The sequence below is a fragment of the Notolepis coatsorum genome, assembly GCF_963971535.1.
Source record: "Notolepis coatsorum genome assembly, chromosome: 6".
Classification (NCBI taxonomy): domain Eukaryota; kingdom Metazoa; phylum Chordata; class Actinopteri; order Aulopiformes; family Paralepididae; genus Notolepis; species Notolepis coatsorum.
The window spans coordinates 111,345,719-111,359,955 of record NC_140170.1 but is presented as its reverse complement, the minus strand read 5'-3'; the positions used below and the strand labels follow the sequence as shown (position 1 = coordinate 111,359,955).

Below are 14,237 nucleotides of genomic sequence, written 5' to 3'. Positions count from 1 at the left end.
GCACTTTGTAACACTGCGTATCCAGGGCTTATTAATGTATTTTAAGCACTTTGTAACAGTGTATCCAGGGCTTATTAATGTATTTTAAGCACTTTGTAACACTGTGTATCCAGGGCGTATTAATGTATTTTTAAGCACTTTGTAACACTGTGTATCCAGGGCTTATTAATGTATTTTTAAGCACTTTGTAACAGTGTATCCAGGGCTTATTAATGTATTTTAAGCACTTTGTAACACTGTGTATCCAGGGCGTATTACTGTATTTTTAAGCACTTTGTAACACTGCGTATCCAGGGCTTATTAATGTATTTTAAGCACTTTGTAACACTGTGTATCCAGGGCGTATTAATGTATTTTTAAGCACTTTGTAACACTGTGTATCCAGGGCTTATTAATGTATTTTTAAGCACTTTGTAACAGTGTATCCAGGGCTTATTAATGTATTTTAAGCACTTTGTAACACTGTGTATCCAGGGCGTATTAATGTATTTTTAAGCACTTTGTAACACTGCGTATCCAGGGCTTATTAATGTATTTTAAGCACTTTGTAACAGTGTATCCAGGGCTTATTAATGTATTTTAAGCACTTTGTAACACTGTGTATCCAGGGCTTATTAATGTATTTTTAAGCACTTTGTAACACTGCGTATCCAGGGCTTGTAATTAAAAGGGGCACTTATCCAAAAACAACGCTGATTTATTTTGCAAATAAACTCACATCCAAAAACTGTTTTGCACACAATGATTTAGTTTGACAGTTATTAAAATTAGTTTGAATATGGCCACCAGTGATGTCATCTGGGACATTGAATCATTGTGTTGTGTTAATTACGGTTAAATTAGGTATCAGTCCTTTTAAGACAAGGTATTGCTATTTTTTCATCTACATTACATTTGATGGAGTCAGTGTTTATACAGTGGGTTACCTAAGTGTTGAAATTGGGTCAGTGTTACCCAAGTATTGAAATTGGCTATTTGATGAAAAGAGGGCTTTGCCAAAATACTCCTAGCAGGTAGGGCTGCCACGGTTACCGCATTATCGTGGTATCGCCATCACGTCACGCCCACCGCAGAGTCAAGCTGATTACCGCATCACCGGCTGTTTTAAAAATTTTTATATAATAACAATGATTATTATTATAGTTGTGTATAGCCTATTTTCTTCACGCCATGTGTTCGAAAGTTTCCACTCGCAGTTGCGCAGTTAACATTTTTTTTTTTTTTTTATATATTTTTATTTCATTTTTTGGAAGAAAAGGCAGGACATACAATGCACATACAATGCACATAAAACATACATTTAAATTATTTGCCAATTACATGCATTGGCTTGCCCCTTGCCTCATTTAAAATAAAACTCCTACCTACCCCCTAACCCCTGCACCAACCACCGTTGACAAAAAATAAATAAAATATTATTAATAATAATACTAATAATAGTAACCCCCCCCCCCCCCAACCCACCCCGTCATAGGCCTGAGAAGAAAATTTATTGAACAAAAATGTCAACAAAGACCAAGAAAAAATTAAAATTAAAAGGAATTATACAGATAAAATTAGTTATGTCCTGCTAGCTATATATTGAAGGTCCTAACTTGATGGAGAATATGGTTCCAGCAGTTAACATTCTGATCGAACCCCAGAACTTGTTTTGCTGCTACGGAAAGTTTTCGCTTTGAATCTGCTAAAAACATGGATATTGTAGCGAAACCCAATCGAAAGGCATTCGGATGCCGTAAATGCTGCCGTTTTGATCCCGAAAGACGGAGTGGTCACGGTTAGCGAGGAGAGGTACGTTCTGGTTCTGTTCTGGAGCAGTAACGTTAGATATGCCATATTGTGTGCGTGTGTGTGTGTGTGTCTGGGTGTGTAGGTGTGTGTGTGTGTGTGTGTGCCGAGCGCAGTTGCCCAAGTTAACGTTAGCAAGTTGGCTCTGTGCTGTGTAACAGGTTGGTAGAAAGCGGCACCTGGTAGAATAAGCTAAAATGTACTCCTGGGCAGTGTTATGGTATGTGTTGAAAGATAGACACTTAAACTAGACCAGTGGTTCCCAAAGTGGGGGTCGCCAGATGATAAAAAGAATAAAAATATTTCCAATATATATATATATATATATATATTTTTTTTTTATGCAGTCAGGCCACTGAACTTAGAAGCAGGCCAGGCCAGTGTTTCTAGTTGAAGCGGCGCAATAGTTAGATGAACAACCAGGAGATCACTGCAACTCTTTCACAAATCTTTCCTGTGACAAAATGGCATCCAATGTAATAAAAAAAGTCAACCAACGAACTAGATTCTTGTACCGGATCTCCTCTCTGGTAAACAAGAATACCCTGAAGACTCTGGCAGGAGCACTCATTCAAGGGTACTATGACTATGCGTGCACCTCATGGTACCAAAGCACCTCAAAGGCGCTTAAAACAAAATTACAAAAATCACAAAACAAACTGGTCAGACTACTACTTGACCTGAACCCCAGAACCCACCTCACCCCTGCCCACTTTGACAACCTAGGATGGCTTAGAGTAGACGACAGAGTACAGCAACTTGCAATGGGCCTGGTCTACAAGATACACTATACGACCGGGGTGCCCATCATCCCATGTACATGTCAAAATACTTCCCAAAGGTCAGTGAATACCACAACCACTACACCAGAGGAAGCTCAACAAATCATGTTAAACCCAGATTCGGCTCAAACAAGGGACTAAACACGTTTCGCAATTATGCCACAACAATGTGGAACGCCCTACCCAAAGCTGTAAAGGAATGTGAATCCCTGCCCACATTCAAAACCGCTCTTAAAGAGCACCTACGGGAGGCTGCAATTCGAAACTGGCCACCGTAAATGCCCAAAACCCCCACCACCTCCTAATAGACAGTCTCCTCCCCACCGCATGTATATATTCCCTCCCCGCCGTATGTATATTTCCCTCCCACCCCCTCCTAATGTACAGTCCCCTCCCCATCATATGTATATACTCTGTCAGGATCTAGGGGTAACAGTACTGTATATTTGAATAACGCTTATGTCACAAATGTATCAGTACTAAATACCTATATGTCCCTATGCCATAAATGTCATGTATGTTGTGTATGTCATAAATGTCTATATGAATTGAAAATGGGGGACCCTGATGGAAACAAGACAAACGTCTTTCTCAGGTCTGCATCCCCTTAACAATTGTATGTATTGAGCCGTACTGTATTGTACCCATTCTGCAATCTGTTAAATAAAGTTTTCATTCATTCACTCACACAAGTTGGAGAACTATCTCTCTCTCTCTCTTTTGCTCACACACACACAAAGGGAGCCGCATGTGATTGGTGGAGGCGGGACCCTTACAAAAAACTAAAAATCCATCAAAATCAGTGTTGTTGCTAATCATTGACACATGCTAGCCTGTAATAATCCGCCCCAGAAAAATCGACTTTGCATTTGATATATTGCAAATATATGCCATCACACACACTGGCATTTAACACTTTGATCGCCGGGGTTAAATTCATAATTTACCATCCCTTGCCAGCCCTATTTAACATGGAGAAGTTCCCCTTCTTTGCAGGGCTATAACTTTTTAAATTGTATTGCTAAATTGACATTACCATGGCCCATTCAAAGTCCTATATCTATTGTTCAGGGTGTAGCAACGTTATACTTTTTCATTCACATATTCATACTAAAATACGGTCTAAAGTATAAGTATGTTTTTATCGTTTTCTGCAGCTTTCTCGTGATTTATAGCCCTAAATGCATTATATTGATGATTGTATACAGTTTGATAGCAATCGGCGCAAGATAAAAAATTTCAACTGCGCGTACTTCTAGAAGTTACTACGTATGATCTGATGTTGACCGGATGGGCGGGGGGTCGTTTATAATTCCGTGGGCAACGTTATATCATTCATCTAGTGTGGGTGATATGATCATTCGAGCAGTTAGTAGGGATGCACCGAAATTTCGGCCACCGAAAGTTTTCGGCCGAAAATGGCCAAGAATGGCCTTTCGGCCGAAAGAGTTTTTTCACCGAAAATATATCACCGAAACAGAAACCACCAGCTGTAACCTAACGCGTGTTGTTGTGATGATGTCATCAAAATGCGGATTCAGTCATTACATGTGCAAACATGAGCTCTTCAGTCCTGCGTTCTGCAGCCTGTGTGATAACTCCTCTTGGGACTCGGGAGGCGCGCTGTAAACTCTGCCCACAACGAGTCCAATAAATGCGTCTTTAACATGCTTTATAGTTTATATCCTTATTTACTATGCCCGTCGCGGTTAATCACCGAGTGATCTAATATGCATATTATTCAGAGCGAGAGGGATTGTGTTTCTCACATTGACGCTGTTGCGCGTCTACTGTGCCAAAGTCAAGAGAGCGCATTCATCTGGTGACTAGAAAGGTGCGCTCAGTAGAGCACAGATCTCTCTCTCTCTGATTGATTGATTGAAAACTTTATTAACAGATTGCAGAATGGGTACAATACAGTACAGCTCAATACACACAATTGTTAAGGGAATGCAGACCAGAGAAAGACTTTCGTCTTGTTTACATCAGGGTCCCCCATTTTCAATTCATCAGGACATATATGACATACAGATAGACAGTACTGCTACATCTATACATTTATGACATACCAGATTTGCAAATACAGTACTGTTTGTGATACAAAAAGACCCATAACAGTGATTATTTAAGTTAAGTTTTGCCATAATCATATATTTTTCCATAATCAGGTAGCTGAACAACATTGGTAAAAAAATTATTCTATTCTATGAATCATTTTCGGCCTTTCGGCATTCGGTTTTCGGCCAACTGTTTCCTATTTTCGGTATCGGTTTCGGCCAAGAATTTCCCATTCAGTGCATCCCTAGCAGTTAGTATAGAAGACATTAAAAAATAACGCTGAAACTCACCGTAGCTTCCTCTCGCCGTTGGGAGATGAGCGTGGAACAGAATTTTTTCTATTATGGGATGTAGAAATACCCGATCCATTTCCAGGTTGTATAATAGTATATACGTCCAAATCATGTTGTTTATCGAGTTATTGGCAACGGATCGCTATCCATTGTGTCGAGCTAGAGTCCCGGGACCTATAGCGAGTGATCGGACCAAATTGAAATGAGCACCAGCTTCCACTTCCTGTTTCTTCCCTGGGCGATCAGGCCGATCGGCCACCAGATGGCGCTCTTGAACCGTTAGAGAGTTGACAGGGGCTCACCAGTACATATGTCTCCGGGGGAGAAATATGATTTCGATCACAGATTTTTGAAATATTGATATCAAAGACGCTGTCCAGCGTCAACGGCAGAATGAGCATGGCGGGGAATGACGTGTTTCAGCGTCAACGGCGATTAAAGGGTTAGAATTATAAAATGAATATGTGGTGTTATGATAAAAAAAGAAAAGAAAATTACTTTTTTTTACCTCCTATAATAGTGGGGGTCGCGGCTCTCTGACACCGTTATTTCGGGGGTTGCGGCCTGAAAACGTTGGGAACCCCTGAACTAGACCAACAGTTGTGCAAAGATTATTCACACAGTGAGAGAAGTTTATTCCTGTGTTTTGTTTCAAGTGAGAGAAGCAATAACTCTGGTGTGGTATTATAGCTGCTACACTGTTCAGCCTCTCAGTTTGTCTTGAAATGGCAACTGCTACAAAACATGATCTTTACAATAATAAATACTAAGTGAGAGTTAACTCTGTGGAATGTAGTAATCTGATGCTCTAAATTCCTACAACAATCAGGCAGGCATTAACACTTTGGATGCCATGGACGACATAACACGTGTTAGCAGTCCGCCCCCTGAATGCCCAGCACGACAATTAGCGTGACTTTTTTTATTAGCGATCTGAATTCATATTTCATCAACCGAGTCTACCGTTGGGAAACCAGCCCCATCAGGAGCTCAGATGTGAAAAAAGCGCCCCCTATCGTCTCCCAGATGGTAATGCACCCTCTTTTGGAATGGACTCAATGAAAATGGATGAGAAAAAAAAACTCCGGAATCCACATTTGACTTCTCACGCATGTAACCGGAGATGATCCCAGTCATTGTGGAGCCTCAGAACAGCGTGGAATATGTGTTTACAGTACGTAGCATTGGATCAATAAAAGGATCGATTTTTGGAATGGCGATCAGGAATTGGAATAATCTTTTTGGATACCATCTGATCTCAGGTAAGGAATCTATTTTACCAGTGTTAGGATAATCTGACCCGTTTTCACAGAGATATAAGCTTTTCCCCTATGTGTGATATGGCTGTTTGGCTGTGCGAGCGATCAGGAACTAAGAGAATCGTGCATACGTACACATATACTATCGATAATCTAGCGTTTATTTGAAAACTTCATAAATAGGCCGAAAAAGACAACGTTCTAGAATATTCCAGTACAGGGCGTTTATCACGAAATCTTTTTATTTTCCTTGAAAACGAGGGCTTTTTTTATCGGAAATGAACCGATAAAAAAACAATCCGCTTCGACAATGTTGACTGGAAAATGAGTCATTGATAAGCGACGGGCAGATTAGACACATAGCCATAATTTAAAACATAGAGTAGGCGATATTAACGCTAACATTGAAGTGGATGGTGGGCATTCAAGCACTAAATCGTGCGCCCCCTGCTGGGCACTGAAAGTGTTAAGGCAACATGCAAAGTAAAACTGAACGTTTTATTATGTTTGTGGTACAGTGCCACTCGGTGTGCCAGCCAGATAGAGACCCACCGTGCAGGCAGTTTTAAGAGATTTTGGTATCAGTTTACACCAGTAGCATGGGTGGAGCTCACAGCCAATACTATTCAATACAATGTGTGTTGATCACAGAATTAGAATACTGCCAGAAATAGCCGACATAACCCCCCATCATTCTGGTGTGGATCTACTCTCTGACTGCAGCTTCAGTCGTGTTTACCTGGCCCGCCACAATATCAGCCCAGCCAAAGAAATTATGAATAAAAAAATGTATCCTGATAAACTAACAGATAACTTTAACATAACTGATCAAATGGTTATAGTCTTACAAGTGTTTTCTGCCCAGTACTGATGCATCCATGGTGTATCCCACATTATTATTATTATTATTATTATTATTTGCGGTGGACCACCACAATATCAGGCCTGCTCACCACAAATAGCCTAGAATCACAGTGGAGCAGCATTAGCCCATACGTAGGCCCTAGCCCCTTTCGGAGCGCTGTGATTGCTGGGCGCACCGCCGCACCAGGCATGTCACAATGCAGAAGAAGAGAAGAAGCCAATCACAGCGCTCCGGCATGTCACAATGCGGAAGAAGAGACGAATCCATTTTCATGCAACGCTGCTCTCTGATCTTTACACGTTTATAAAAAATATTTAAAATGTTTATTAGCAACGCCGAGCTTTCACCATCCCGCTTTTTTGTGTGAAACCCCAGTGCAACTGTAAGTACCTTTGAAATGTCTCTGTGATATTTGTATATGAACCGTTCGTCCAAAACCAGTGCTTCATGGTAAACATTCCCTGGATTAGTAATGAAGAGCAAGTGACTGTGTATTCAAAGCAAGGCGTGCATCACAGTCACGAAAGGGGCTAACGTAGGCCCGATCATGTCTGAAACTATACAGTAACGTATGGGCTAACGCTGCTCCACTGTGTCTTGCCACCACCACCTAATAACCTTATATAACCTAAATTTAACAGAAAACACTGTTGATTTGTGCCTGAGCACAAGGTTTAGAACTAGACAAAACCCCAAGCTCTTCTTTTGGTCTTGTTTGTCCCTCCAGTTTGGCTCCAGCACTCAGGATGAGACTGTAGCTTGATGCATATTCACTGGCCCACCAACAAAGGACAATTAAAGGCCTTTAGTGGGAGAGCAGGCCTCGGGACATGAATTGATAGAAGTCCCTACAGCGAACAGGACAATTAAATAATGTTGCCTTTGAAAGCGTTCTCACCAGCGCTGGAATTTCTACACGTTTTTCAAATTCATCAATTTGTCCACTTTCCTGACAACATTATCTACAGCGGCCATCTAAAGTTTACCAGCCGAGTTGCCATTTGAGAATGCTGAGCTGAATAGGAATACCCCTTCTATTCACTCGAAGTCTGTGGAGATGAGCAGCAGCGGGACTTTGCTTTCCAGAGACGGACCAGGTCAGGCCTTTTAGACAGACAGCAGCCGTGGGAGGAGGGTCATGTGAGTGAGGGAATTGTGTCATGGAGGAAGGACAGGAGGGGAACAGTAGGGCTGCTGTGTGCGATAACAGCTAACACACACACACAGAGTGAACACAGCCACTCGCACACAGAAAGGGAGGGAAAGGGTAAAGGCCGGTATAACTCTGGTCTCTTGTGGGATGCAGAGACTTCCAGGCAGCAGCCAAAATTCTGACAGCAAAATGTCTGGTCTTGAAACTAGAAACGTAGGCAAACATGTTATTATAATTATATTCTTATATCTCATCTTAAGAGTTATTACACCGTTTACTAGTGTGAAGGAGCAATCTCGTCTTTAACCATGGTCAGGTATCCCAGGTTCATTAATGCATTAATGCATTAATGCTGAACACAGAACACTGAACTATCCACACACAAGCACACATGAGCACACACACGACACGCACGCTGTGCACGCTCACACACTAGCAGCCACTTTAACACTTTAACAAGAGCGGGCACACACTCATGCCGCACACACGCACACTTATGGCCAAGAGGAAAGGCCACTTTAAACTAGTATAACAACAGGAACAGTGTATTGCACTACTAAAGCTACCTAGCATGTCCTATAGTTTCAAGTTTCAAGTTTCTTTAATAGTTGTCATACAGAAGTACAGAATACTTTTATACAAAATGCTTCTTACTGTTGCGCTCCAGAGACTGTGCAAGACAAGATAAGTATGAAATAAAATAACATAGTAAAATTAGAAGTAAAAAAAATGAGGTCACAGTGTTCAGTTTAGACATATGTACAATGTTCGATGCAGAATAGACGTAGTTACCATACAATATACAATACTGTGCAGTGTACTAATATACAATACTATATAGTGCAAGGCAGAAATGGAGAAATGGGACGAGGTGCAATTTAGGTACAATTCACAGTAGGTGTACGAGTTGTAGTGCAAATCCTTTATCAATAAATATAAAGTGTAAGTGTGTTTGTGTGATCTAAAGTGTGGAGAGTGGGTGCTGCAGTGTGTTGTTTGTTTGAGTGAGTGTGTGCGTGTGGGTGTGTGTGCTGTGTGCATTTGATGGTTGTTGCATAGTGATTATTGTTCGTTTAGCAGCCTGATGGCCTGGGGATAGAAGCTTCTTCTGAGTCTTTCTGTGCTCGCCTTAAGACTCCGGTATCGCTTGCCTGACCGCAGCAGTTCAAAGAGGCAGTTGTTCGGGTGGCTCGAGTCCTTAATAATTCTCTTAGCCTTCCCCTTGCACCGCTTGTTGTAAATGTTCTGGAGGGTGGGAAGCCCCCCTCCAATTGTGCGTTCGGCTGAACGTGTCACTCTTTGTAGTCTGCTACGGTCTTGTGCAGTGCTATTCCCAAACCAGGAGGTGATGTTGCCGGTCAGGATGCTCTCTATTGTACATGAGTAGAAGTTCCTAAGGATCTTCTGACTGACTTGGAACTTCCTTAGGCGCCTGAGGAAGTAGAGGCGTTGTCGTGCCTTCTTCACAACACTGTCAATGTGTGTGGTCCATGTCAAGTCCTCGGATATGTGGGCTCCGAGGTACTTGAAACTGTTCACTCTCTCAACCGGTGCCCCGTCGATGCTGAGGGGGCTTTAGTCCTTGACCCCCGACCTCCTGAAGTCCACAATCATCTCTTTTGTTTTGCTGACGTTCAGGGAGAGGCAGTTCTCCTGACACCACTGTGACAGGTTCTCTACCTCTTCCAGGTAGGCCCTTTCGTCGTTGGCAGAGATCAGGCCCACCACTACTGTGTCATCAGCAAATTTGATGATGGTGTTGTTGTTCCGCTGTGCTACGCAGTCATGTGTGTACAGGGAGTAGAGGAGGGGGCTCAGAACACAGCCCTGGGGGGCCCCTATGTTGAGCGTGATGGATGAGGAGGTGCAGTTGCCGGCTCTTACCACCTGGGGTCTGCCCGTCAGGAAGTCCAAGACCCACTGGCAGAGGTCATAGTTCAAGCCCAGGTCCCTGAGCTTGGCTATGAGTTTGGAGGGGACTATGGTATTGAATGCTGAGCTGTAGTCGATGAACAGCATTCTCACATAGTTCCCCTGCCTCTTGTCCAGGTGTGATGCTGCTGTGTGCAGCACATGGGCTATGGCGTCCTCCGTGGACCTGTTGGGGCGATATGCAAATTGCAGAGGGTCCAGGTTGATGGGGAGGGAGGAACAGATGTAGCCCTTCACTAGCTTCTCAAAGCACTTCATGGCTATGGAGGTGAGGGCTACAGGGCGGTAGTCGTTGAGGCAAGCGGGCGTAGATTTTTTGGGTACAGGGATGATGGTGGACTTCTTCAGACAGGTGGGGATGACAGCCTGTTCCAAGGACAGGTTGAAGATGTCAGTGAATACCGGGGCCAGTTGGTCGGCACAGACTTTTAGGACGCGGCCGGGGATGCCGTCCGGTCCTGCTGCCTTCCTGATATTCACTTTTTTAAAGATCCGTCTCACCTCATGCTCTGTTACCCTGAACACTGAGTCTCCATCAGCAGACCCCCCCCCCCCCCCCCCCATTGCCGTGGTTTGTAGGCTGGTGTTGTTATTCACAGCCTCAAACCTCGCATAGAAGGAATTGAGATCATTTGCTAAGGAGATGTCACTGTTCAGTTTGAGGGGGGTGCCTTTGTAGTCTGTCATTGTTCTGAGGCCCTGCCACATGCCTCTAGAGTCAGCCTGTTCAAACTGAAGTTCAACTTTATCCCTGTAACGCCGTTTTGCCTCTATTACTGCTCTCCTGACGTTGTATCTTGCCATCTTGTGTTCTTCCATGTTGCCTGTCACCAGCCCGGTGTTGTATGCTGATGTGCGCACTTTCAGAGCCTCACGGACGGATTTGTCTACCCAGGGCTTTTGATTTGGGTAGATTTAAATTTTGGTGGAGGGGATTGTTTCTTCTACCAGAGTACAGACATAGTCAATCACCGTTTCGGTGTATTCGTTAATATTGGCTGTGTTATCACGGAATACACTCCAGTCTGTGCATCCAAGTGCAGCTTGGAGTGACTCCTCTGACGTCACGGCCCAACGCTTAACCTCTCGCGAGACCACCGGCGTTCGCTTGAGACTTTGTTTGTACTTTGGCAAAAGAAATATGGCGGCGTGGTCGCTTTTACCGAATGGACTAAGAGCCTGTGACTTGTACCCATTCTTAAATTGCGAGTATACATGGTCTAATATGTTCTCGCCTCTGGTGGGACAGGTCACATGCTGATAGAAATTCTGTATATGCTCTGTAAATAACTATGTACAGATACCGAGATGTCACACCATGTTACCTGTTACCTGTTTATTGCACAATGTTGTTTTTTATTGGATTCTATTATAGGTTGTACCACTGTATTGCACATCGTCGCGGGCAAGACCACCCGCATTTCATTGTATACTTGTATGCCGTGACAAATAAAACTCTTGACTTGACTTGACTTGACTTGGCTTCTCTTGTCATGTAGGGACCAATCACTGACCCGTTTTGCTCCCAGACTCAGTGTAATAAATCAAAGGCCCATCATGCTATGACAGCCAACTAATTAATTACCCATGCTTAGAATCCCCTGTTGAAAGACAAAGCCAATATTAGCATAATATAGAGACATCATGATGTCCAACTAACAAGAGTGGGGTGTGTCTGTGAATGAATAAAAACTGTGACTCAGCGCCTTTGACAGCCGAGCAGGACAGGGACTCACGCGAAAAATAGGGCACATCATGGAATATTTTCAAGCTAGTTTAGAAAGCAGTTAACTATAAAAGGTTTGATTGATTGATTGACAACTTTATTAACAGATTGAAGAATGGGTACAGTACAGTACAGTACAGTACAGCTCAATACATACAATTGTTAAGGGGATGCAGACCAGAGAAAGACTTTCGTCTTGTTTACATCAAGGTCCCCCATTTTCAATTCAATGCAGGTAGCCTATTACTTTGCATAGTAATAATAACTTCCAACACATGTATTACCGCTGTATACAAACCACGTGAGCAGTAGGCGCGTCACGACTCCTCTTGCATAACTAGTTACTGTACAAGTAGAAGCTTCGCGCTCCTATCTTTTGCATATTTCATGGCCTTTCATTCGCCACACAACAGATGGCTCGAACGACACCAGTTGAATACTTGAAGCCCTCTCTTGACATGGGGTAGTGGCCTGTGTGATTACTGGTTAAACATAGTTAATGGGGTTAGGTAAATACCATTATAGAGTTTCGTTTACCCCTTTGTTGTCGGTGCTCGTCTCCCCAGCTCCTGTCTCGTGTTTCCGCGCGGCGGCTGCAGTGGTGGAGGAGGCTCTTGTTTGCATGGCTGTTAGGAGCCAACGTGGGCTGCAGACCTGACCGCCAGTCAACACAACAACACTTCCACATGTTCCTACAGTGTGCCGCCTTCTGCTCTGGCTGCTTCCTTCAAACACTGGCGGACGAGACGTGTTGCCGCCGCTGACACTTTGTTGAGTTCGGGACCGATTCAAAGCAATAGTGGCTGCTGCCCGACCAAAGTATCCAAGGGATGAGTCCCAGTTTTCCACGGTGACAAAGTCTTCTTCTCGTTTCCCCATGATGGGACCGGTGGTTACACAAAAAGCACGGGAACATTTGAGTGCATTGTTATTACGTAGTGTCCACGTAACGTCCCCGAGTCCGTTTCCTTTGACTTGCACTTGTTGTAATAATAATAAGCCCGAGGAGGATGATTTGAAAGCTTGATCTAAAGCCGCCGCTGCCGACAGTCTCGCTCCACGACAGAAAAACATCATAGGTGCGTTGTTGCGGACGACGCTAACACGATAACAAAATAAAATAATAATAACGAATAGTTTCGATTAATTAATAAGGTGGCTAACGTCAACAACATTTGCTGTAAACATGCTGCCCTCTTATCTCTCGCCCTGTAGCTCCAGTTGCTGATAATAACCACCGACAGCCAATGAGGTTTGACGCGCGACTGCACGCGGGGCGGGGAGGGGGGGGGGGGCATTTAAAGGTGTAATCTTCTGAAGTAGACGTGAACACGCTGTCATCATTGCAATGATCAAGTCTTTGATTGATTGAAAATTGTATTAACAGATTGCAGAATGGGTACAATACAGTACGGCTCAATACACACAATTGTTAAGGGGATGCAGACCAGAGAAAGACTTTCGTCTTGTTTACATCTCAGGGTCCCCCATTTTCAATTCATCATAACATATGACATAACATGACATACAGATAGACAGTACAGCTACATCTATACATTTACCAGATTTACAAATACAGTACTGTTTGTGATACAAAAATAGTCTAAAAAAGAGAGTATATACATTTGACGAAGAAACTGTACATTGGAGGAGGGGGGGGGGGTTGGTAGGTGGGGGGGGGAACTGTACATTGGAGGTGGTTGGGTTAGGACATTTACTGTACATTGGAAGGGGTTTGGTTAGGACATTTACAGGAGCCAGTTTCGAATTGCAGTCTCCCGTAGAGCTCTTTGAGAGTGGTTTTGAAAGTGGGTAGTGATTCACATTCCTTTACAGCTGTGGGTAGGGCGTTCCACATTGATGTGGCATAATTGCGAAACGTGTTTAGTCCCTTGTTTGTGCCGAATCTGGGTTTAACATGATTTGTGGAGTTCCCTCTGGTGTTGTGGTCGTGGTATTCACTGACCTTTGGGAAGTATTTTGACATGTACATGGGTACCTTAGTCGTGTAGTCGTGTATCTTGTAGACCAGGCCCATTGCAAGTTGCTGTACTCTGTCGTCTACTCTAAAAGCCATCCTAGGTTGTCAAAGTCAGGTCCTGAGAGCAGCTGAAAGGAAGTATAGAAAGTCACGCCTCACTGCTGACATCGACACATATCACAACCTCTTGTTAACATTCTCCAAAACCATTACTAATGCCAAAGCTTCTTTCTTTCACCATAGGATCAAGGCCTCTGTCATCCTCTGTCATCGCTATGTCATCCGGCGCAGTCATGAGCAGTCGCATTACTGAGAGCTCTCGCCAAACAACCAAATCAACAAGGTTTTGTGGACATTTTCTACTCCTGCTAATATGGATTACGGACTTATACCTCAATTC

General features: G+C 43.4%; 1 protein-coding gene across 1 annotated transcript in view; it reads right to left on the bottom strand.

Moving 5' to 3' along the window:
* The window catches only part of fam210b (family with sequence similarity 210 member B), a 33,193-nt gene extending 20,121 nt beyond the window's left edge, over positions 1-13,072 (bottom strand). The window contains exon 1 of the mRNA XM_084316076.1: positions 12,394-13,072. Within this exon, the coding sequence (XP_084172202.1) occupies positions 12,394-12,933 (540 nt within the window). The 5' untranslated portion in view covers positions 12,934-13,072. The remainder of the gene's footprint in view (positions 1-12,393) is intronic.
* Positions 13,073-14,237: the final 1,165 nt, after the last annotated feature.